A 20420-nucleotide genomic window follows, 5' to 3' on the forward strand; every position below is an offset into this window, starting at 1 on the left:
CTGTGCGGGAGCAGCAGGCTCAGAGCTGCGAGCTGGAGGGGGGCGGATGGGGGCACAACGGTGGGGGTGGCAGCACGGGGACACAAAGCGGGCACCGGCTGCACTGCTCCCTGCTCCCTGCAGCCCTCGGTGCTGGCGGGGACCCCCTGGCACATGTGGTGCCCCCCCCTTGTCCCCATCCCTGCCCACAGCGCAGCCCCCAGCCCCGGGGAGCCTTGCAGGCACCTTGCCCAGAGCACGCAGGCACGGAGCTGGGAGGGACCAGATTTTAAGGAGCTGCACACCAGCAAACCAAACGGGTACAAACGCAGCGGAGTGTCCAAGCCAGTCCCTGCCGCTCCTGGCGCACACACGGAGCCGCAGCCGCCGGCGGGGGTCCCCTGGCACCATGGGGACCCCGAGCCTTGCTTTGGAGTCACAGCGGAGCCCCTGGCCCTGCTCACGGCCCCTTCTTGCTACCGGGGGGCTTCTCGGTGCGCCGCTCCTTGCTCTCGCCCTCGTCTCCAGCCTGCTGCTGCTGCAGCCACATGCTGGCGTACACGCCGCCCTTCTGCAGCAGCTCCTCGTGCCTGCAGGGACAACGGGGGGGGCTGCAGGCTCCTGAGCCAGCCCCAGAGCTGGGGTCCCCGTGGGTAGGCAGCACCAAGGCCCCCCTGGCTCCCTCGCTCACCTCCCACGCTCTGCAATGCGCCCGTCCTTGAGCACCAGGATCTGGTCTGCACCCACCACGGTGGAGAGCCTGCGGGGGGGTAAAAAGGGGCTTGCACAGCGCCAGGAGCTGCTGTCCCAGGGAGGAGGGGGGCGAGGAAAATCCCTGCTCCTCCTCAGCCAGCCCAAGGAACCCTTGGTGATGCCCCAAGCTGGCCAGGAAAGGTGTCTGAGCGCCAGGATGCGCTGCTCCGGAGGATGTTTTGGCACATCTGTGGGGCTTGCCCTTCCCCATGCCCTCCGAAATCCTGCCACCCCGCTGCAGGAGGGCTTTGTGAGCTGGATCAGCCCCTTCCCCCCATCCCTACCTGTGCGCCACGACGATGCTGGTGCGGTGGGCGCACACCTTGGCCAGGGAGGCCTGGATGTTCCTCTCCGTCTCCGTGTCCAGCGCGGAGGTGGCCTGGGGGAGAGGGACGTGGCCACGGGAGGCAGCTTGCCAAAAAGGGGGCTGCTGCAGGGCACGGCTGGGACAAAAAAAAAAGGAGTGGGGGGGGAGGGAGGCTTTGCCCTTACCTCGTCCAGCAGGATGATGCGGGGGCCCTTCAGGATGGTGCGCGCGATGGCCACGCGCTGCTTCTCCCCCCCGCTCAGCTTCAGCCCCCGCTCCCCCACCTGGGTGCTGTACCCTGCGGGCACAAGGGCAAAAATAAACCGTGCTGCTCCTCCGAGACGGGGGCAGGACCCAAAAGGATTACAGGGAGAGGCAGAGCACGGCCAGCAGCGCCCACCCCGCGAGCCACGAGGGCGGGGAAGGGGGGCCGCGGGGTCTCACCGTCGGGGAAGGAAAGGATGCGGTCGTGGATGTCGGCGGCGCGGGCTGCCTCCTGCACCTCCTCGTCGGTGGCCAGGACGCGGCCGTAGCGGATGTTGTTGGCGATGGTGTCGTTGAAGAGCACCGTGTCCTGGGGCACCACCCCGATGTGGGTGCGCAGCGACGCCTGCTTCACCTGGGGAGGTTGTGGGGTGGGAGGGGAGGGCTCGTTCAGACCCTATTCCCGGTGCCCCGCCGCCCCCTTCCCACCCTGCAGAGCTCACCTGGGAGATGTCCTGCCCGTCGATGCGGATGCAGCCGCCCCGCACGTCGTAGAAGCGGAAGAGCAGGCGGATGATGGTGCTCTTCCCCGAGCCCGAGGGTCCCACCTGCGCTCAAAGGATTTGGGGGACACCAGAGGACCCCCCCCCCCATTTGCTGGATGCAGGGGGCTGAGCGAGGAAGGACTGTCCCGCTTTAGGGCCAGTCCTTCACCCCCCTGTCCCCGCCACCTCCTCGCCCCAAATCCCACGGCCCTGCTCTCACCAGGGCCAGGGTCTGCCCAGGCATCACGGAGAAGGAGACGTCCTGCAGGATTTCCTTCCTGGGAGAGGGAGCAGAGCTCAGGGCCACCTCCCGTCCCCCCTGTCCCCGTGCCAGATCCCATTGCTGGCTTCACCCCCGCCCTGCCCAGCGCCCCGTACCCGTCCACGTAGCTGAAGTGCACGTTCTCAAACTCGATGCGCCCGGCCTCCAGCCGCAGGTCTCCGGCGTTCACCGCGTCCTTCACCTGCCGGGCAGAGCCCCCCGGCCTCAGCACCAGCCCCATGCCCCGGGGCCGTGCCGGGGAGCGGGTTCGGGATGCAGCCCCCTCACCTCCTGCTCCTCGTGGAAGAGCTCGAACATGTTCTCCATGTCCACGAAGGAGTTCTGGATCATCCTGGAAAAGGGGCAAAGAGCGGAGGGGAGGTTTGGGGAGCTCGCCGTGCGCCGTGCGCTCCCGGGGAGGGGGTAGCACTACCTGTAGTACGTCCCGAACCAGTTGAGCGGTGTGTAGAGCTGGATGATGTAGGTGCCGAAGAGGACAAAATCCCCCACCTGGAAGGGCCGGGAGGAGACGTGGCCGTCACCCCCGGCGGCAGGACCCCCTCCCCAGGGCAGGGCTGGCCCCGGCCTCACCTGCAGCTTGTTCTCGGTGACGAAGTAGGCGCAGAGCAGCGACCCCGCCAGCAGCCCCATGCCGATGACCAGGTTCTGGGTCTGGTTGAGGAGGCCCAGCGAGGCGCTCACCTTCCACTCGGAGAGCTGCAAGAGGCGAGGTGCTCCGTGAGCCCCCCCGAACCACGGCAAAGCCCCGTCACCGCCCAAAAATCCCAGCTCCTTCCCCTCCACCCCATACCTGGTACTTGACGATGGCCTCGTTGAAGCGGTTCACCTCGTAGCTCTCGGCGTTGTAATACTTCACCTGCGGGATGCAGGGCTCAGCACCCTCCCCAGCGCCAGGGGGTGATGCTCAGCACCCACCCTCGCCCCTCCGTTGTCACCGTCTCGAAGTTGAGCAGCGAATCCACGGCCCGGGACTTGGCCTCGTTGTCCCGCGTGTTCATGTCCCGCCGGTACTTGGTCCTCCACTCGGTGATGAAGATGGTCAGAGCTGCGGTGGGAAGGGGCCGTGTTGCTGGGGGGTGCCCGCAGCCCCGGCAGCATCCTGGCACCCCCCAATTTTCCCCATCGCACTCACTCAGGTAGAGGCTCATGCACACGAAGATGATGAGGCCGAACCAGGCGCTGAAGACGGAGGTGAAATAAACGATGCCGATGACGATGTCGGCGACGGTGGGGACGATGCTGAAGACGATGTAGCTGCGGGGGGGGACACAGAGGGGACATCAGGCGAGGCCGATCGGAGGGGTGAGCCCGGCCACCGTTACGGGCTGGCTCTGACCTGAGCAGGCTGTTGATGCTGCTGGTGCCCCGGTCCACGCTGCGCAGCACCTCGCCGGTGCGGCGACCCAGGTGCCAGCGCAGGGACAAGCCGTGGAGGTGGGCGAAGAGCTGCACCTGCACCTGCCGGTTGGTGAACTGCTGCACCCACACCCACAGGAAGGTGCGCAGGTTGCTCACGAAGCCGGTGGAGCCTGCGGGGGGGGACACCGGGGCAATTGGTGAGGATGGGGTCCCCAACCCGCGCTGTCCCCGTGCTGTCTCTCCGGTTCTTACCGGCGCCGCCGCCCTGCAGGAACTTCAGCCCCACGTAGATGCAGACGGTCCAGGCCAGGGTGTGCCAGGGGGCACCCTCAGTCAGCTCATTCACTGGGGACAATTTGGCACGTGTCGGGGCAGGGAGCACCGCTGGGTGCCCCATGGGAACCAGCCCCAGCACCCAGCTCCAGCCCCAGCACCCAGCTCCTGCCAGGTCCCAGCACCCTCCCGGGTCACTCGTGTCCCCCCCCAGCATTTGGTGAAGCACAGGGCAGCCACCCCAAAATGCAGCATCCCTTGGGGTGTGCCAGATTTGCTCTGTGATGGCTGAATTGGGGACTCCCCCAAGCCTCCTGACAGCGGGGACAGGGTGTCCCAGAGCCAGGACAACCATCCCCGGGCACCTCACCGATGTTCTTGTAGTAGATGGGGACGAAGACGTTGATGGCCCGCTCCAGCCCCATGAGAGCCATGCAGAAGAGCACCAGCCCCTGCAGCAGGCGGTTGCCTTTCGGCCACATGTACTGCGCCAGCAGCCGCAGCTTCCTCCGAAAATCCTTCCAGGTGGAGCCACTCCTGCCCGCGTCCTGCAGCAGCGGCTGGGGGAGCGCAAAGAGGGGTCAAGCAAGAAAACCAGCCCCGATATCCCGGGGTCCCGGGACTCACCTGGCTGTTCTCCACGTCCCGCTCCTCCTCGTTGACCAGCAGCATGTAGGGCTTGTGGGGCAGCCCCGGCGCCTTCATGCCCAGGACGAAGAGCAGGAAGGTGCAGCCGTACCGCAGCAGCCAGAAGCCAAACTGCACCTGGGGGGAGAAGGGTTCGAGACAGGCACGAGACGGGAGAGGTTTGGCCCAGGGGGGTGGGCGGGCACCCAGCGACCCCCTTCCCTGCCCTCTTACCTTCTGGTTGGTGTCCCCCAGCGCCCACCACCACAGCGGGCTCCTCCAGCACACCAGCGCCAGGTTCTCGGCGGCGAAGGCCAGCGCCCAGAAGAGGAGGAGGACGGTGCCGTGGCCCCGCGTGCGGTCGTGCGCCAGCACCCGCCTGCGCTCCAGCTGCAGGAGGGCCACGGCGCAGCCCCAGCTGAGAGCCCAGAGGCAGGCGTGCAGCACCATGTACCCGTACAGCCTCCTGCCCCCCGCTACTTGCCACAGCAGCCCCCCGAAGGGCTGCAGGGCCAGCAGCAGGGACAGCAGGACTTGGGCACGGTAGAGGGGCGAGCGAGGGATGTATTTGGGCTCCATGGCGCGGCCGAAACGGAGGTAGCAGGCGTACTGCAGGGCGCCCAGCAGCAGGCAGACGCTGAGCAGCACGGTGGGCACCAGGGTGAAGAAGAAGCAGGGCTGGAAGCCCCCCTGCACCCACGCCTGCGCCACCGAGCCATTGCCCTCGCAGTAGCCCCAAAGCAGCGCCATCCTCACCGGGCGGGGGGCTGCGGGGAGAGAAATTGGGGAGGAAAAGGGGGCTCAGTGTGTGGGGTGGGTGCCACCAGGGACCCGTGGGTGGGTGGGGGTGACACGGGGGCGATGTTGGGGTGCCCTTAGGGGACGAACCCCGGGGTGCGCCCACGCCGTGCGCCCTCCCCAACCCCAAGACCCCTCCCCAACCCCCCGGGCAGCCGCTCCCTGTCCCCTCCCGTCCCCTCCCGTCCCGTCCCCGTTCACCTGCCCCCGGCCCCGCCGCCTCCCGGTGTCCCTCCCGGGCTCGCTGCCTCCTCCAGGCCCTGGCACCGCCTCTCCGCCGCTCCCCGCCCCGCCGGGCCCGGCCCTCCCCTCTCCTTCCCTCCCTTCTTCCCCTCCCCTCGCCCCGTTCCCGTTCCTCCCCCCCCTTTCCACCCTCTTATCTCCTGGGGCAGCCGGGCCCTGGGGCTGCTGATAGCCCCCGGGGAGAGGTCGGGCAGGACGGGGTGCGCCCCCCTCCCTCCCCTCCCTGGCACAGATGGGGCGGGATATAAATAAATGAATTTATATTTAGCTCCTTCCAGCCGCTCTTGGCAACCATGGCAGGCCCTGCGCACCTCCAGGCTCCCTGTGCGCCCCCCCCGGCACCCCAAAAGCACCCCAAAAGCAGCATCCCCCCCCCCCCCCCCAGGTCCCTGGGCAGCACAAGCCCTGGTGCTGCTGGCACCGCAGCATCCCCCCCGGTGCGGACAGACACACGGACACGGCTGATAACACCCCGGCTTTTATTCGTCGTGAGGGCTCCCCGGGCACCCCCATGCCCACGGGGCCGAGGAAACGCGGCTCGCCATGCACACGGGACACCGACCACACAAGCACGACATGCGGCGAGGGGCTCCTGGCCGGCCTCTCCCTCCCTCCAGCCCAGGGAAAGGCATAGGGCTTTCCCCCCCCAGCCCCAAAAACACAACCAGCCTCCAGCTGCCCGGCTTGGGAAGCGGCAGCAGCGATGCCAGGATGCCCAGACACAGCATCCCATAGCCCATGGGGCTGAGCTTGCCTTCAAGGCCATCCGTGCTCAGCCTGTGCAATCCCTGCCGGGGCAGGGAGCGTCACCTCGGTCACCTCCCTGCCCAGAGGGAGCCCGGGTGGCACAGGCTGGGAAGCTTTTCCTCCCTCTTTGCTCCCTAGCTCGGTGGAGATCGCCACCACTCGCAGGTGCCAGGGGTGCAGGGAAGCCCAGGGTTGGAGAAGGAGCCCTGCTCGCCGCCTCCACCCTGTCCTCGGTGCCCCGGTGCCGCAGGAGCAGCAGCTGGCTCAGCACCCTGCGCCTGGCCCGGGTTCAAAGGGCAGGGGGCAATAACCTGGCAGGGGAAGCAAGGGCACCCTCTGCGCTCCAGGAATGGGAGAGGAGGGCCCAGAGCGCTGCTGGGCACGGCAAAAGCAAGGCATCCCTGCCGGAGGCCAGGGGAGGGAGGTGGAAGCAAAGCCTGGCATTGGGGAGCCAAAATGCAGAGCCTCAAAGGATGCCACTGGGAGAGAGCAGAGGGAAAGCAGAATGATCTCGGGAAGGCCTTGGCCAAGGTCACGCTGCACAGCCAGGATCCTGATGCCTTCCTCCATCCCCCCCCAAGGGGTTTGCCTCTCCCTTTTTGGTTCAGGGCACCCCTTCTTCCCACGCGAGGCTCCAGCCAGCTGCTTTGCATGTGGCCTCCACAGCGGCTGAAGCCACGCTGCAAGCAGAAGGATGGCCTCGGGAAGGAAGGACGGAGCCAGGAGCCCATGGGGGGAAGATGCGAGACACACTGAAGCCTTTGTCTGGGCAGGAGGGAAGGCCGGATACCACAGAAATGGCCACGAGAGGAAAACAGACCCATCACAGACTGGGCACAGGGGGCAGGGAATCGATACACACAGCACAAGACCTCCACCGTGGGCTCCGAGCAGGCTGCGTGCACTCCCGGCTAACACCGGGCTGCACCACGCCAGGGGCTCCTTGGCACTGCGAGCATACCCCACGGGCACCGTGCAGGGCAGAAAGTGCCACCTCAGCCCCAGGACAGGGCAGGGAAGGACAGCAGAGAGCCAGGACTGCCACCCCAAGGTTCCCTCCTTGTGTGCCTGCACCAGGGCAGCCGTCATGGGAGCCGGGGAGGAGCTGCAGCATCCCCGCAGCCCGGAGCTGTTGCCAGCAGCTCTAGGTCCCAGCCCGACACGCAGAGCAGCAGCTGGGGGCATCCTGCTGCAGGGCGCTGGGGCAAACGGGTGGGCGACTGCCCCACTGCTGTCCTGCTCCAGTCAGAGGGGCGCAACATTGGTCCTCTCTGGGAGGGGGAACGCGGTGCTGGGCACCCCCAGGGCTGCAGGCAGTGCCCTCTTCGACAGCCCCAGGGGGCTCCAGCTCCCTGCCTTCATTTGGGAGGCAGCTCCCAGCTCCCCGTGGCCGGCTGGAGCTGGTGCCTTCTCCCCGTCTCTGCCACCAGCAGCCGCCACCTCCTCGCCCGTCGCTGCCAGTCCCGTCCCGTCCGCTGTCCCAGGCTCCGCAGCGATCCTCCGGCACAGACGACACAGACGTGAACACAGACACAGGTTATGTACTCACACACGCGTCCACCCCACGAGAGTCAGAGTGGCGCTGGCTGAACACAAGGCGCCGCCGCCGCAGAGCCGCCGGCCCGGCAGCTTTGTCTCTCTCCGGCAAAAGGATGGCAAGAAAACGGAGCCCGCGACCACCCGGTCCCCTCGGGATGGGAGAAGAACCAGGCTGACGCCGCATCCTGCTGCCCAGGCGACCCCCAGTCTGCGTCCCCCAAGAGATCCCCAGTCTGCAAGGCTATACCTGCAAGACAGAGAAGGGATGTGGCCCTTCCTGGCACCGGCACCCTCACCCCGTATCCGGAGCCAGCAGCCTTCACCCCTACCTTGTGGATCTGCGGTGGAAGCTCATCCTCCGAGCTCTCCTCTGGCACGGGCTCTGGGTGTCTCGCTGCCTGCCCGTCCTCAGCCCAGCCTCCCAAGGGGAGGCGGGAGAAGTGCGACGGGGCTCTGTGCACTGTGCCGGGATCTGCAGGAGAGGCGAGGAGGGAGATTAGTTAGCTGAGGGGGGGGCCGTCAGTCTTCTGGGGCAATCAGGTCGCTCGTGCCAACCCGCACAGGGCATCGGTTGTGGGATTTGGGCCTGGAGCTCTGTCCCCTGCTCTGGCTCTCGTACCTGTGATGCCACCGTAGCGCCGCTGGAAGCCAGTCTGCAGCGTGGCCGTCTCCTCGGCAGGCTGCCGCGGCGAGGAGAAGGGGTAGCTGGCAGAGCGAGGGATGGGGACGGGGGCACCCCGCTGAGCGTCCAGCTCCTCGTGGGCGCTCTCCCCGCTCTCGTCGCTCTCCCGCCGGTGCCAAGTGTGCCGCTCGGGCTCCAGCTGCGCGTGCTGCTTGTGCAGCTGTGGGGCCAAGACACGAGCAGGTCAACCATGTGGGGAGAGCCCAAATTCCCCCATGGGCCCCCTCCGCAGCTCACTCCAACCCCCAAGGAAGGACACCCTGGTCCTGCCACCCCTCTGGCTTTAGCCCAGCTTTAGGCTGCTCACCTCGTGCATGTAGAGCGCGTGGAGACTCATCTCGGTGGAGGCATACTCTGAGAGAATCATGCTCTGCAGCTGACCCTCCCAGGCACTGCTCCCTGAGCTCACCGTCCTCGCATCGGCACTGCCACGGGAAACACGAGTGAGGTTTGCTGCCCAGGGGGCCCCCATCACCCCTCCAGACCCCTCTCTGCTCTAACACCAGGCTCACAGACTCCCATGCTGGGTAGGAACAGGAGCTCTGCAGCATCTCCAGCAGCTGGCGGCCAAGGCTGCTGCATGCCCTTACCCAGAAGCCGTCATGGCACTGGCACCCCGAGGCTGGGTGCCCTCTCCGACCCTTCCTGTCGTCTGGAAGCCACTGGGGGGCTGCTGGGCAGACTGGAGAGGGGAAAAGGAGCGCAGGGCCGAGGCCACTTCGGAGAGGTGGCGAGAAGCCTGCCCATCACGGCCCACGTGGAAGCCCAGCGCTGAGGAGCCCGCTATCACATTGGCAATCAGGCTGTGAGGCTGCAGAGTCAAAACGGAGAGAGAATCACTGCCCTGCGCAGACCTGGAGGCCCTTCCCTAGAGAGCCAGAAGCAGTCCCAACGAGTGCTGATCCACCACGTTTCACATCCCAGCACAGACAAGGGCAAAATTTGCCCAGAAGCTCTGATTATTACAGCTTGTTGGCACCCTAGGAACACCCCACGTCCCCCCCCCATTCCCAGGCACCTCCGACTCCGACTGCAGGGACTGGATGGAGCTGAAGAGGGCATTTTCGGGGAGCACAGCCTGCTGGGCCAGCGCCACGCTGCTGTCGCGGTGCACCCGCTCCTTGAGGAAGCCGATGAAGGCCGTGCTCTCGCGGGGCGGCTGCCACTTGGGGTTGGTGATGGCGAAGTGCATGAGGGACAGCTCCGTCTTGCCATCCTCCGCCTGCTGGTAAATGGAGGCCTCCGTCTTTCCTGCTGACATCCACTGCGGAGCACAGAGAGATGAAGAGGGTCAGGATGTGCTTTATGCCTCTGCTGAGCCCAGGAATCCCACAGCTGGTTTGGGGAAAGCAACCAGCACAAGCTGGGCCACGGCTCCGCGCAGAAGGCGAGCGCTGTGCCAAAAGCCCTGTATTAGTACAGCCCTTGCAGCCCGCCTTCCACCTCCATCCCAAAATATCCAAGGGAACTAGAGAGATGAGGGCCGGTCACAAAGAACGGAGCTGAAACCCGCAGCAAGAGCAGCTACAGCCAACAAATAACTTCTTAAAAGCTGCCACAGCGAGACCACCCCTCCCTAGCTCCTGTCCCTTTCACTAGGGAGTCCTTCCCGATGAGCAACCTGCATTCCCAGGCATAGCACACAGACCGATCCTCTGTCACTCCAGGTTTTATCCGAAGGGAAAGGATCTCCCATCTCCCCTAGGCTCCTTGTCTCCCGGGCAAAAGCAGCCCAGCTGCCAGGAGCGGTGCTTTACAGCCTTTTCTGTGCCTGAAGGAGCAGATACGATGTGTGGGGCCCACGCTGCCCTCCTGCAGGACCTACCGCCGGGTGGCCGTGCTGGCGCACATCCATCTGGGCGAAGGAGCAGGTGTCGCCCACACCCACCACCTCCACCGTGAAGTTGCGGAAGAAGTCAACGATGTCCAAGGACTTGGGCCGCAGGCAGACGATGAGGATCAGGGGGGTAATGATGGGGCTCAGGAGCTCCTCCAGGATGAAGACCTGAGCACAAAGACGGCAGGCTCAGCGCGAGGTTGAGGAGGTCAAGAAACCTGCCAGCCCCCAAAGCCAGCTCCAGCCCATTTTCTGGGGCTGGGGGTCTCTGAGAAAGCTGCCTCAATCCCCTGCCAGCCCAGGGATGGGAGAGAGTTTCCATCCCAGCCCCTTGCATGCCAGGCTCACCGCTTTGTACTGGAAGAGCTGGGCAAACTCGTCCCTGGTCTCGTAGCGGTGGGCATTGCCCTGCCAGTGGTCAGGCATGTAGTGGATGTGCGCCAGGATGACTCGCAGCAGCTGCTCTGGGCAAAACACCAGGTGCTGGTCGGGGATGAAGGACCTGCAGGGCAGGAAAACGTCAGCGTTCCTGGAAGACCTCGTCCTGGGGTGGCAGGGCGACTGGCCCACATCGTAGCTTCACCTGTGGCCTTCACTCCAACCCAACCCTTCCTGCCTGCCCAGCCCCGGGATGTCACTGTCCAGCTCCAGCAACACCCCCACACCATCACATCATCCCTGAAGGCATCTCCACAGCGTCCAAGCTCCCCCTTCTCCTGCCTGCCCCACTCTGAGCCCCCAGGCCGTGCCCTTCACTCACACAGGTTCGCGTCCACCTGTAACCTAGGAGTCCCTCAGCACCAGGGCAGCCCGGACCCAGCTCACCTGCACACCGTGATGCCCACCCCCAGCAGGGTGACCGTGGTCAGGACGTGCTCGACAGCCAGCACGTCTTCGTCGTAGATGGTGAGAGCGATGAGCACCGCCAGGATGGAGCCAGCAAAGAAGGCCACGTTCTTGGCCACGATGGTGAGGAGCGGGGAGATGAAGCAGTTCATGTACTTGGAAGCTGGCTTGTAGCCTTTGCTGAGGCGCGAGTGCAGTTCGTGGTCCAGCTCGTTGAAGTGACGCAGGTAACAGCGGCCATAGAGAGACCAGCAGCGGGCCCCCAGGCTGCCCGGCTCCCGCTTCAGGATCTCCGTGTAGCTGAAGAAGGCGTAGAGGATCTGCCAGATGAGGATGAGAGGGCAGAGGAGGAAGTTGGCGATGCCAATCCAGAGGATGCGAGTGCTGAGCTTCTCGGCCAGCTCCAGGCGGTTCCCAGCCCGCTTGTACTCGGCCTTCAGGCTCCACTCGTTCTCGAAGAGGGAGCCAGGCCCCCAGAAGAAGATGAGCTCGAAGTTGTACTTGAGCCCCCGCGTGTAGAAGACGGTGTCCCCCAGCAGGGGCAGGCGGAAGCGGATGGGCAGCAGCGACTTGTTCACCATGGCCACCATGTAGTTCTTGAAGCGGAGGATGCGGTGGTAGATGTCCAGCTCTGTCAGCTCCTTCTTGTGGATGCAGATCTGGTGCTCCTTCTGGATCTGCACGATGCGGGCCTGCACCTCCTGCCAGGTGTAGTAGGGCAGGTTGGACTGTAGGGGAAAGCAGCGAGATTAGGGGCAGGCTGGGCCCACCCAAACAGTGGGTCCCAGTGCACCCCTCAGGGCATGGATGAGCCAAAATCCTGCCATCAGGCACCTCTTCCTGCACTGCCTCAGCCTGCAGCAGCGCGCAAACCCCACGCCTTGCCCCAGTGCCCTTTCCCCCTCACTTTATGGCGGTGGCTGTTTTCCAGCTGCCGGGGAGGCAGGAGCACAGGCCCAGCCTCATGTGGATCCTCCCAGAGCTCACAGTCCTGTGTTTGGAGTCAGCAGCAAGGCACAGACAGGGGAAGGGACTCAACCAGCACCCCAGAGGGAGCCTGTGAAAAAACTGGGGACAACCCAGGCCTCGTGGCTCCACCCCATCTTTCTCAAGACACAATCTCTCCTCAAAACACGCACACACCCCTCAGCGTTGTCTGTCAGAGCAAGGACTCTGGACGAGGATGTACGTGCAAGCCTCAAAGCCCAGCTCTGACACACTGATCAGCCTGCCTTCAGCAGCTAGGTAGCTCCACGCCCCAGTTTCCCCATCACAGTTCCAGTAAACGAGGAAGCTGCAGCTCTCTGCTTCCCAGGGAGGCCTGAGAATGCCCTCACTGATGTCCCTGCTGCTGAAAGGCACCGCAGAAAAGGCCATCGCAGGAGAATAAACATTCTGGGTGGCAGATGGCAGAAGCTCGTGCCAACACAGAGAGCTGGGCAGAGGGGTTCACAGGCAGTGCGTTGGCTGCTGGAGGGATTGCCATGCACTCACACAGGCTGGGATGAGCTGAAGCAGGGGGACACGAGCTCAGCACGAGCCTCCCGGAGAAGCTGAGCACGGAGAGGAGTGGAGGTGAGCTGCTTCTCACCACACGCCTCCCGCTTCCCTCAGCAGCACCACGTGCAGCCCTCGGCCCAGCTACTCACCATGGGGATGCGGAGGGCGTTGATGTAGAAAGAGTGGATCTCCCAGTAGCAGCAGATATTGTAAATAAATTTGACAAGCCGGTGGATCCAGAAAACTCCAGCTATCACCAGGATGCAGATGAGGAAGCTGTTTGCCTGGATTCTGCAAGCAGGAAGGGCACAGAGTGGGAATCGAGCTCAGGGAAGGAGATCTTAGCACCCGAAGAAGCAAGAGCAGTGGCTCACGTGCCCCTGGTAGTGCCTACCTCGCACTGCAGACATTTGGAGGCAGGAAGGCATCAGGTAGAGTCACCTTAATGGGCTCCGTGGGATGCTGGCTGTGATTTACTGCCTTGTTGGCGAAGAGGATGTCATAATCCACGCAGCTGATAAGAAAGGTGGTGAAGGCCACCACGAAGATGAACTGCCTGTGAAGAAAGGGAGAAGCCGTGAGGGAATCACGCTTCTGCCCCCGCAAAACGTGACGCAGGCAGGACACAGGGTGACACGTCACGAAGACGCAGGGTCACGCACTGCCACGGCAACAGTTCCCCAAAATGAACCGAAGGTTTCGGCACGGGTAACTCTATCGAGGGGTGGACAAGATGACTGTAAAGGGCATCCTCCTGCCCACCCAAGTGCAGTAACCATTCCCCAGCAGCTGTCACGGTCCCAGCGGAGGGGCAGCCCGCACTTACATGAGCTCAAAGATCTCCCCGATGAGCATGCAGGTGAAGCCATTCTTCTGGTGCAGGTTATAGACGTGAACGCTACAGTCAAGGAGAAGAATCTGGAGACCCCTTCCCTCCAACCCCATTCTTCCCCCACCCAGCCCTCAGAGACGGGTTATGTCCCAGCACAGGGCACAAACTGAGGAAAGCTCTCAGGTGTGGGACAACCACAGACAGAGGGTCTGCCACCCCACAGCCCCTCTGGAGCTATGGGGGATGGGGGCAGCCCCCACCCCAGCTCCAAGCCATGCCCAGCTAGGAAAGGATATCCGAGAGAAGAAGAGGTCCAGGTTCTCTATATGGTGCCACGGAGCTGAAGGGAGAGAGACAGGGTGAACAAGCAAACCAACACCACCCCGCTGCCCCCAGCCCCACAACCCCACACCCCCTGTGCCCCCCGACCCCAACCCCCTACCCCTGCTCCCCCTGCAGCCCCCCAGCCTCCCATTGCAGTCCCCTTGACCCCACAGCCGCCCACCCATGCTCCCCATGACCCCAACCCCCCACCCCCGTTCCCTCGGGCCCTACACCAGCCCCTTTTTTCCGTTCCCCCCCATTCCCCCCGGTGCCCCCATTCCCCCCGGCTCACACTTGGCTCCCTCGGGGACGTGCACCAGGAGGTCTCCACCGCCGGGTGGGGACTCCGTGGAGGAGCTCTCCAGCCTCTGGTACTGCGTCTCCAGATGAGCCATGGCCGGGACCCCCGAGGACACCCCCCCCCCCGGCCACCACCACCACCACCACCAGCGGTGTCCCCCCCCTTCGGGGGCCGCCCCACAGCTCCGACCAGTGGATGGCGGCGGCCGGTAGGGGAGGAGAAGGATGTGACGGAGCGGGGCGGAGCGGGGGACGGGGCTTAGGGCTGCCATCACCGCCGGGGGGGACCCCAAAGAGCCCCGGGGGGGGTCCCTGGAGGGTCCCCGTGGGGGTCCCGGGGGGGGATGGCGGCGCCCCGCAGCCTCTCGGTGTTCCTCGCCGCCCAGGACGCCGCGCTGCTGCACGGGCTGTCCCTTGTCACCCGCTTCGCCTTGGCAGGGGACGGTGAGTGGGGACCCCCTGGGGGGCTTGCTGCTGCCTGGCAAGCCCCATAAAGGGTCCCCGAGCCCCCCCTACACAGCTGCTTTGTGCTTCTTTCAGGGCAAGCTGCTGCCAGCCCCGGCCAGGAGAAGGGCGGCGGGGTCCCCGAGGTGCCCCATGTCCCCGATGTCCCCCATGTCCCCGATGTCCCCCATGTCCCTGATGTCCCCGAGGTCCCCGAGGGGCTGTGGTGCTCAGCCTGCGCCCAGCGTTTCAACAGCCGGGAGGAGCAGGTGAGGAGGGGTCCGAGCGCCCCGCAGGGCTGCTGGGCCGTGTGGGGTCTCTTGGGGTGGGTGCTGTGGGGCTCCGGGACCCCGCCGGCTGACCCCTCTTATCCCCACAGGTCGAGCACTACCGCCTCGACTGGCACCGCTTCAACCTGAAGCAGCGGCTCCTGGGGCGCCGGACGCTGCCCATGGAGGTGTTTGAGGAGAAAACCAGCGCAGGTGAGGAATGGGGATGCCTCAGCAGGGCCCAGAGCCCATCAGGGGCCTCTCTGGGGTTGTTTTTTCAGCTTTCAGCTGCCTGGGCTGGTTCACAGCTCTGCTGAGGGCTTCTGGAGGCCTCATCGCTGCTCCTGAGCCCTGCTGGCCTGTCATGGTCTGCCTGAGCCCCTGCTGGTGCATAGCTGGGGGTGCAGAGCCCCAGACCCCGTATCTCCCCTGCCCACAGCCTCCTTGTGATACGTAGGGTATTGCACAAGACATATTAGGGCTGTGGGCAGGTCCGTAGGGCCAAACTTTTGGGGAGGCTGTTTGTTGATCTTTGTCCTGCCCCGCTGTCCTATCTCGTCTTCCCTGCAGGTGATATTTCCAGCATCTCGGGGTCTGATTCGGAGAGCTCGGATGCAAGCAGCGAGTCCGAACCACAGCCCCCAGCCAGCAGCAGCCCCGGGCCCCCACAGCTGCCCCGTTCCCACAAGGTGCTGCTGCGCAACGCCAGCGGGCAGCTCCTCTCCGCCTACCGCTGCGTGCTGAGCACGGGGAAGGCAAGTCACGGCCCTGCGGGCTGGGAGAGGGGACGCAGAGAAAAGGGGAAGCACTGGGGTGTAGCTTTCACCTGCCCGAAAATCCCTGGTGGCCCTTTATGGGAAGGGTGGGTTGTGCTCACCAGGTCAGAGCCCCAGGCGATGAGACGCTCCCAGGAGTGTGACTGGGGTGATGCATGTGCCAGCAGGGGGGTGTGCTCTGTCCTGGGGGACAGCAAGGGGATCCCGTAGGTGCTAGCAGCGGTGTCTGTCTCAGGGTGGCAGCGAGGAGCCGGAGGAGCTGACAGCGTCACTGCAGAGCCTCAGCACAAACACCTGCTGGGTTGTGCTGATGATGGGTGGCGGGCACTTCGCAGGAGCTGTGTTCCGGGGGTGAGTACGGGGGAACGGGGCTGGGGTTGCCCCTCTGGGCAGAGACAAGTGGGTCCAGGTGTTGAAGGAGCTCTTCTTCTCTCCCTGAAGGCCAGCACCTCCTTCCTCCTCCATCGCAGTGCTTACCGCAGCCTGGGCACCAGCAGCTCCTCTTCTCTGGAGGGCTGGCTAACCCCACTTGCACTGCGGGAGAAATGTTAACCTTTGGGGTCCCAGGGAGCATCGGCTCACCTCCTCTCTGTGCACAGCTCCCATTGCTTACCTCTGCCCCTCTCCGCAGCCCCCAGGTGCAGGAACACAAGACCTTCCACCGCTACACGGTGCGAGCCCGGCGGGGCACAGCCCAGAGCCTCCGGGACGCCCAGACCCCAGGGTCAGCACCCAGGTCTGCTGGAGCCTCCCTGCGGCGTTACAACGAGGCTGCGCTGCTCAAGGTGAGGAAGGACTGCAGCCCTGAGCTTTTGGCAGGGAGAGGTGCTCGTGGCCAGCACTTTGTGAGGGTGCTGTGCTGCTGCCAGAGGTCGTGTGCGGGCTGTGAGCTCCACAAGGGAGCTCCGTCCTGGGTCTGTGCCTGTTCCAGAGCTGCCTGTGCCTCCCCTTCCTACACAGGACATTCAGGACCTGCTGACAGCCTGGGCGCAGCACCTGGAGGAGGCTCAGCGCATCTTTCTCCGGGCCCCCCGTCACAACCGGGCGCTGCTCTTTGGCGGCAGGAGCCCCCCGCTCAGCCGGGGCGACCCCCGCATCTGCCACATCCCCCTCAGCACCCGCAGGGCCACGCTGCGGGAGGTGCTGCGGGTTCACGCCGCGCTGGCCACCCTGCAGGTGTACGGTGAGTCGGCCCAGCCCTGGTGCTCAGAGCAGCTGGGGTGCCACGGTCCCTCTCGTGACCCCGTGTGCGTTACGGGGTGGAGGTGCCAGCTCTCCTGCCCTCCATCCATCCATCCCCGGGGACACGGGGTGCTCCCTGTCCCCGGGCAATGACAGGAGCACCCGTACTGCCTAGGGAAGGACAAAGCCACTGGAGGACATCCTCGGGTCCCCCCGGAAAGGGTGGCAGAAGCAGCAGCGGGCAGCTGGAGCGGATCCCCTGCAAAAGGACACAAGTGGTGAGTTGAGCTGCGAAGGGTGGTGTGGCTCTGAGCAAGAGGAGGAGGCTGGTGTTAGGGCCAGCAGGTTTGCATCCCTGCAACGGGTCCTCTGTGGAGAGTGGCCTCGTGCTGGGCAGAAGGGGGAGGTGTGCCTGGCTGGGAGCCCCAAAGGATTCATGCTCTGTGTGGGGCTTCAGCCCGTGTCCTTTCACCTCCCTCAGCCCCAGAGGATGAGGAAGAGGAGGAGGAAGAGAGCCCCACAGGGGAACTGGAGACTGTGGAAGTGACTCTGGGGACCTTAGACCTCCGGGAGTTCGAAGTGATGCCCAAGCGAAACCGCAAGCGGAGGAAGAAGAGGAACAAGAAAGTGGAGAATGGTGAGGGGGGAGAACTGTGCCTGGGGTGCAGGCTGGGCTGTGGCCCTTTCCCTCACCCCTCTCTCCCTGTGCAGGGCTCCACGCCGAAGAGACGGGATGCTCCGATAGCCAGGGTGGGCAGCCAGGCCCGGAGCTGGTGGCAGAGCTGCAGGAAGAGGCTGGGGCTGAGCCCCTTCCCTGGGCTGGAGGTGAGCGGGGTCTGGAGCTGGGCACTGTGTGCTGGGGTCTTTGTGGCAGCAGGAGGAAAAAGTTGTAACTCTGGGTGCCAGAGAGGCTGCAGTGCAGCCACGTGCCTTCGAGTGAAAGTACCCAGGGACACCAGGTCCGTTCCCTTGGCTCCTGCTTTGTGAGGCAGGCAGCACCTGGCTAAGGCATGGGCATGGGGTCGGGGTGGGTTTCATCTCAGCAGAGAGCGTGGCTGCTCTCAGCCCTGCCATGGTGCCCTGTCACGGATGCTGAAGGTGTGGAGGTCCTGCAGGGCCCAAATCCAGCCGTCAGGATGATGCCTTAAACAGCACCGTGTTGGTTTTCTGCTCAGCCCCGAGCACTGCTCTGCCCTGGCAGCCAAACGGCCCTGTAGCATCAGATTCTTCTGCTGTTCCTCCCTCACAGGAGACCCTCGGACCCAGCTCCGTGATACCCTGTTCACAGCCTGCAAGACGGGGGACGTGGGGACACTGCAGCACCTCCTGGGCGTGCCGGAGGGCAGGGGGCCCCTGGAGGACAGCGAGGACGGGGAGGACGCACAGCACCTGGATCTGCCCCGCTCCCTGCTCAACCAGCCCTTGGACGAGGATGGTTTCACCCTGCTTCACGTGGCTGCACGTGCTGGAAAGGCTGAGGCTGTGCGCCTGCTGCTGGAAGCTGGGGCTGACCCTGCGCTCAGGTAAGGCTGCAGGGCACAGCGGGGTGGGGATTTGCAGCCTTTCCCCTCCGCCAGCCCGCTGTACCCATTGGACACCTTCAGGGGGTCTCTGTGCTCACAGCCCGGTGGGCCACGAGGCAAGGAGATGGCAGGGCTGAGCTGCTCCCCCTGCTTTTGCACAGAGACCGCCAGGAGAGGACCCCCTACTGCGTCTCTGCTGACAAACCCACCCGCAACACCTTCCGCAAATTCATGGTGGACCATCCGGACAAGTACGACTACGGTCGGGCTAAGGTGCGTGCCTGCCCTCGCCCTCTGGGGGACCCAGAGCAAAGCGTCCTGTTCCTTACCCACTCGTCCTTTTGCTCCTGGGAGCTGCTGCCTAGCCCCAACCCGTGCTGCCCTCAGGTGCCGGGGCCCCTGACCCTGGAGATGGAGGCCAAAAAGCTGGAGAAAAAGCGGGCGCAGAAAGCCCAGCGGAAGCAGAGGGAGCAGGCACAGCGGGAGGAGCGGCAGCGCTGGGAGCAGGAGGAAGGGGAGAAGCAGCGCTTCGCAGCCCTGTCCGACAGGGAGAAGGTGATGCCTGGCACAGGGAACGGGATCCAGCCTGGCTGGGGCAGTGCTGATGCTGTGGGATCCAGCACAGCGGCTCTTGGGGTGCTGACCTATCTTCTGCTCCCCAGAGGGCCCTGGCTGCTGAGCGGAGGCTGGCTGAACAGAAGCAGGACGGGGCCACAACAATTTCCAACATCAGGTACCAGCCCAGGCAGCTTGGATGTCAAGAGGAGGGTGGTTGCTGTCCCCTGCCCCCCTAAAATATTTTACGGGAGACAGCTGGCTCTACTTGCAGCCAGGCCCCCAGCCTCCCTTCTGCCCCTCTCTCACCCCACTGCAAAGTCCCTTCCCTTTGCATGTGCTGATCTTGGAGGGGGTTTAACAACCCCATAAGGGGCCCAAATCCACCGTGTTCAGCCTGCCTCGAGGTGCCTTGTGCTAGGTGAACCCCGCGCCTGAGCACACTGGTGCTGTGGGACTGCTTCTTCACCTCCCAGTCCCTAGCTCAGCCCCTAAATGTCCCTCGTCTGTCCCCCTGCTGTTCTTGCAAGCATCCCCTTCGCTCAGGGCCACCTCTCTGTTTCCTACAGTCGCTGCTGGCACTGCGGGGAGTCCCTGCTGGGCCGGATTCCCTTCCACTACCTCGACTTCTCCTTCTGTTCCACCGCCTGCCTGCAAACCCACCGGCGGGCCCGGGCTGCCCACACGTAAGCCTGGGGCCATCTTCCAAGGACCAAGGCAGTGGAAACACAGCCGAGCACTGCGGGAGAGCCAGGGAGCAGCGCTGGGAAGGGACCGAGGTGCACATCACGCTGCAGCAGCTACAGCAGGAGTGGGTGTGAGTGTTGCTCAAGGGAGGACGCTACAGCAGGGAGGCCGGGCTGGGTTGGTGCGCATTGCCAGGGCTTTTTTGGGACCTGGACCCGGCCTGCTGCTCTTCATGGCTACCTTGCAGCTGCTGCCTGTGGCCGGAGGATGGATGGGGTCCTGAGCCCTCGTGCCTGCAGGCCCCCTCGAGGCTGTGCTTTAGCCTTCCCTCTCCTAAACGCCGCTGGACCTCAGCTGCATCATGGCGTTAGTAACTACCTCTTCTGCCTGCGTTGTCAATAAAGAGGTGCCTTGAACCCTGCGTGTGTGTGTGAGGGAAGCTGTTTGGGTTGTGTTGGGGGATTAATGCAAAATGCTGTGAGTCTGGGCTCCTTCCTCCCCAGTGCAGACCCTCAGAGGGCGAGGTGCTCTGGGCTGTGGCTGCCCATGTTCTCCAGGAGCACGTCCAGCATGTCCCCATCCTTCCAGTCACACGCAGTGGGGTCTGCCTGTCCTGCTCCAGCGTCCCCTGCTACTCCTGCAGCCACAGGGTCAGCACTGCCTGCCTGCACCCCAATCCCAACACCCTAAATGCTGCCAGCACAGCATCCTGCTGCCTTCTCCCCCCAAGAGCTGCCTGCGGCCCCCAAAGGGACACAAAGGGGTGCTCCTCAGGGGCTCGGTGGGGCTCTCAGTCTGTCCTGTGCAGGTTACCTGATAAATTCAGCAGAGCCAAGAACTGTTAAAAAGTTGGAGGTGCTGCAGCACACCGCTTTCTCAGTAGATCTCACACCACCCGATGCTGTTAGAAGTATGTTTTCATTCTATCACCACGCTACAGAGATTATATTGCTCTGATTCATCCCTGCCCCCAGTGAAACTCTGAACTTTGGCTTGGTTAATGATT

General features: G+C 64.4%; 3 protein-coding genes across 5 annotated transcripts; 1 reads left to right on the plus strand and 2 right to left on the minus strand.

The window, feature by feature from the left end:
* Positions 1–252: 252 nt before the first annotated feature.
* ABCB6 (ATP binding cassette subfamily B member 6 (LAN blood group)) lies at positions 253–5596 on the minus strand. 2 transcript variants are annotated; one of them, XM_068687239.1, is made up of 20 exons: positions 5501–5596; positions 4565–5097; positions 4331–4468; positions 4074–4263; positions 3683–3775; positions 3408–3600; positions 3204–3325; positions 3007–3116; positions 2862–2927; positions 2642–2767; positions 2484–2560; positions 2339–2402; positions 2167–2252; positions 2009–2066; positions 1747–1851; positions 1484–1658; positions 1225–1337; positions 1017–1111; positions 671–739; positions 253–569 (listed from the first exon to the last, which is right to left on the minus strand). In XM_068687239.1, exons 2-20 carry the CDS (start codon positions 5078–5080, stop codon positions 440–442), a joined length of 2526 nt encoding a protein of 841 aa, XP_068543340.1. In that variant the 5' UTR covers positions 5081–5097; positions 5501–5596; the 3' UTR covers positions 253–439. The 2 variants fall into 2 exon arrangements, with proteins under 2 accessions (XP_068543340.1, XP_068543339.1); XM_068687238.1 differs by lacking the exon at positions 5501–5596 and adding an exon at positions 5330–5462.
* A 237-nt stretch (positions 5597–5833) lies between these two features.
* On the minus strand, positions 5834–14116 carry ATG9A (autophagy related 9A). The gene is made up of 14 exons (XM_068687251.1): positions 13971–14116; positions 13651–13694; positions 13349–13413; positions 12917–13078; positions 12672–12813; positions 11002–11750; positions 10525–10678; positions 10165–10344; positions 9358–9603; positions 8930–9150; positions 8647–8764; positions 8277–8499; positions 7987–8129; positions 5834–7904 (listed from the first exon to the last, which is right to left on the minus strand). Exons 1-14 carry the CDS (start codon positions 14071–14073, stop codon positions 7899–7901), a joined length of 2556 nt encoding a protein of 851 aa, XP_068543352.1. The 5' UTR covers positions 14074–14116; the 3' UTR covers positions 5834–7898.
* Positions 14117–14186: 70 nt separating this feature from the next.
* Positions 14187–19835, plus strand: ANKZF1 (ankyrin repeat and zinc finger peptidyl tRNA hydrolase 1). 2 transcript variants are annotated; one of them, XM_068687252.1, is made up of 15 exons: positions 14187–14422; positions 14519–14691; positions 14802–14904; positions 15262–15446; positions 15703–15818; positions 16099–16252; positions 16428–16654; positions 16830–16927; positions 17107–17286; positions 17361–17474; positions 17899–18172; positions 18334–18445; positions 18560–18727; positions 18835–18905; positions 19297–19835. In XM_068687252.1, the coding sequence occupies exons 1-15, from the start codon at positions 14323–14325 to the stop codon at positions 19415–19417; spliced, it is 2196 nt and encodes a 731-aa protein (XP_068543353.1). In that variant the 5' UTR covers positions 14187–14322; the 3' UTR covers positions 19418–19835. The 2 variants fall into 2 exon arrangements, with proteins under 2 accessions (XP_068543353.1, XP_068543354.1); XM_068687253.1 differs by having other exon boundaries at positions 17131–17286.
* The last annotated feature ends 585 nt before the right edge of the window (positions 19836–20420 follow it).

The sequence above is a fragment of the Anas acuta genome, chromosome 6 (assembly GCF_963932015.1).
Source record: "Anas acuta chromosome 6, bAnaAcu1.1, whole genome shotgun sequence".
In the NCBI taxonomy this organism is placed as follows: domain Eukaryota; kingdom Metazoa; phylum Chordata; class Aves; order Anseriformes; family Anatidae; genus Anas; species Anas acuta.

Coding starts and splice junctions, on each gene's coding strand:
- ANKZF1 (XM_068687252.1), top strand. CDS start 14,323: ATGGCGGCGCCCCGCAGCCTCTCGGTGTTCCTCGCCGCCCAGGACGCC. Junction 14,905..15,261: donor TGAGGAGAAAACCAGCGCAG/GTGAGGAATGGG, acceptor TCTTCCCTGCAG/GTGATATTTCCAGCATCTCG. Junction 18,906..19,296: donor ACAACAATTTCCAACATCAG/GTACCAGCCCAG, acceptor TGTTTCCTACAG/TCGCTGCTGGCACTGCGGGG.
- ABCB6 (XM_068687239.1), bottom strand. CDS start 5,080: ATGGCGCTGCTTTGGGGCTACTGCGAGGGCAATGGCTCGGTGGCGCAG. Junction 2,403..2,483: donor TGGTTCGGGACGTACTACAG/GTAGTGCTACCC, acceptor CCCCTTTTCCAG/GATGATCCAGAACTCCTTCG. Junction 1,852..2,008: donor CTGGGCAGACCCTGGCCCTG/GTGAGAGCAGGG, acceptor CTTTGAGCGCAG/GTGGGACCCTCGGGCTCGGG.
- ATG9A (XM_068687251.1), bottom strand. CDS start 14,073: ATGGCTCATCTGGAGACGCAGTACCAGAGGCTGGAGAGCTCCTCCACG. Junction 13,079..13,348: donor GGGGAGATCTTTGAGCTCAT/GTAAGTGCGGGC, acceptor CTTTCTTCACAG/GCAGTTCATCTTCGTGGTGG. Junction 11,751..12,671: donor ACGCCCTCCGCATCCCCATG/GTGAGTAGCTGG, acceptor TTTCCCCTACAG/TCCAACCTGCCCTACTACAC.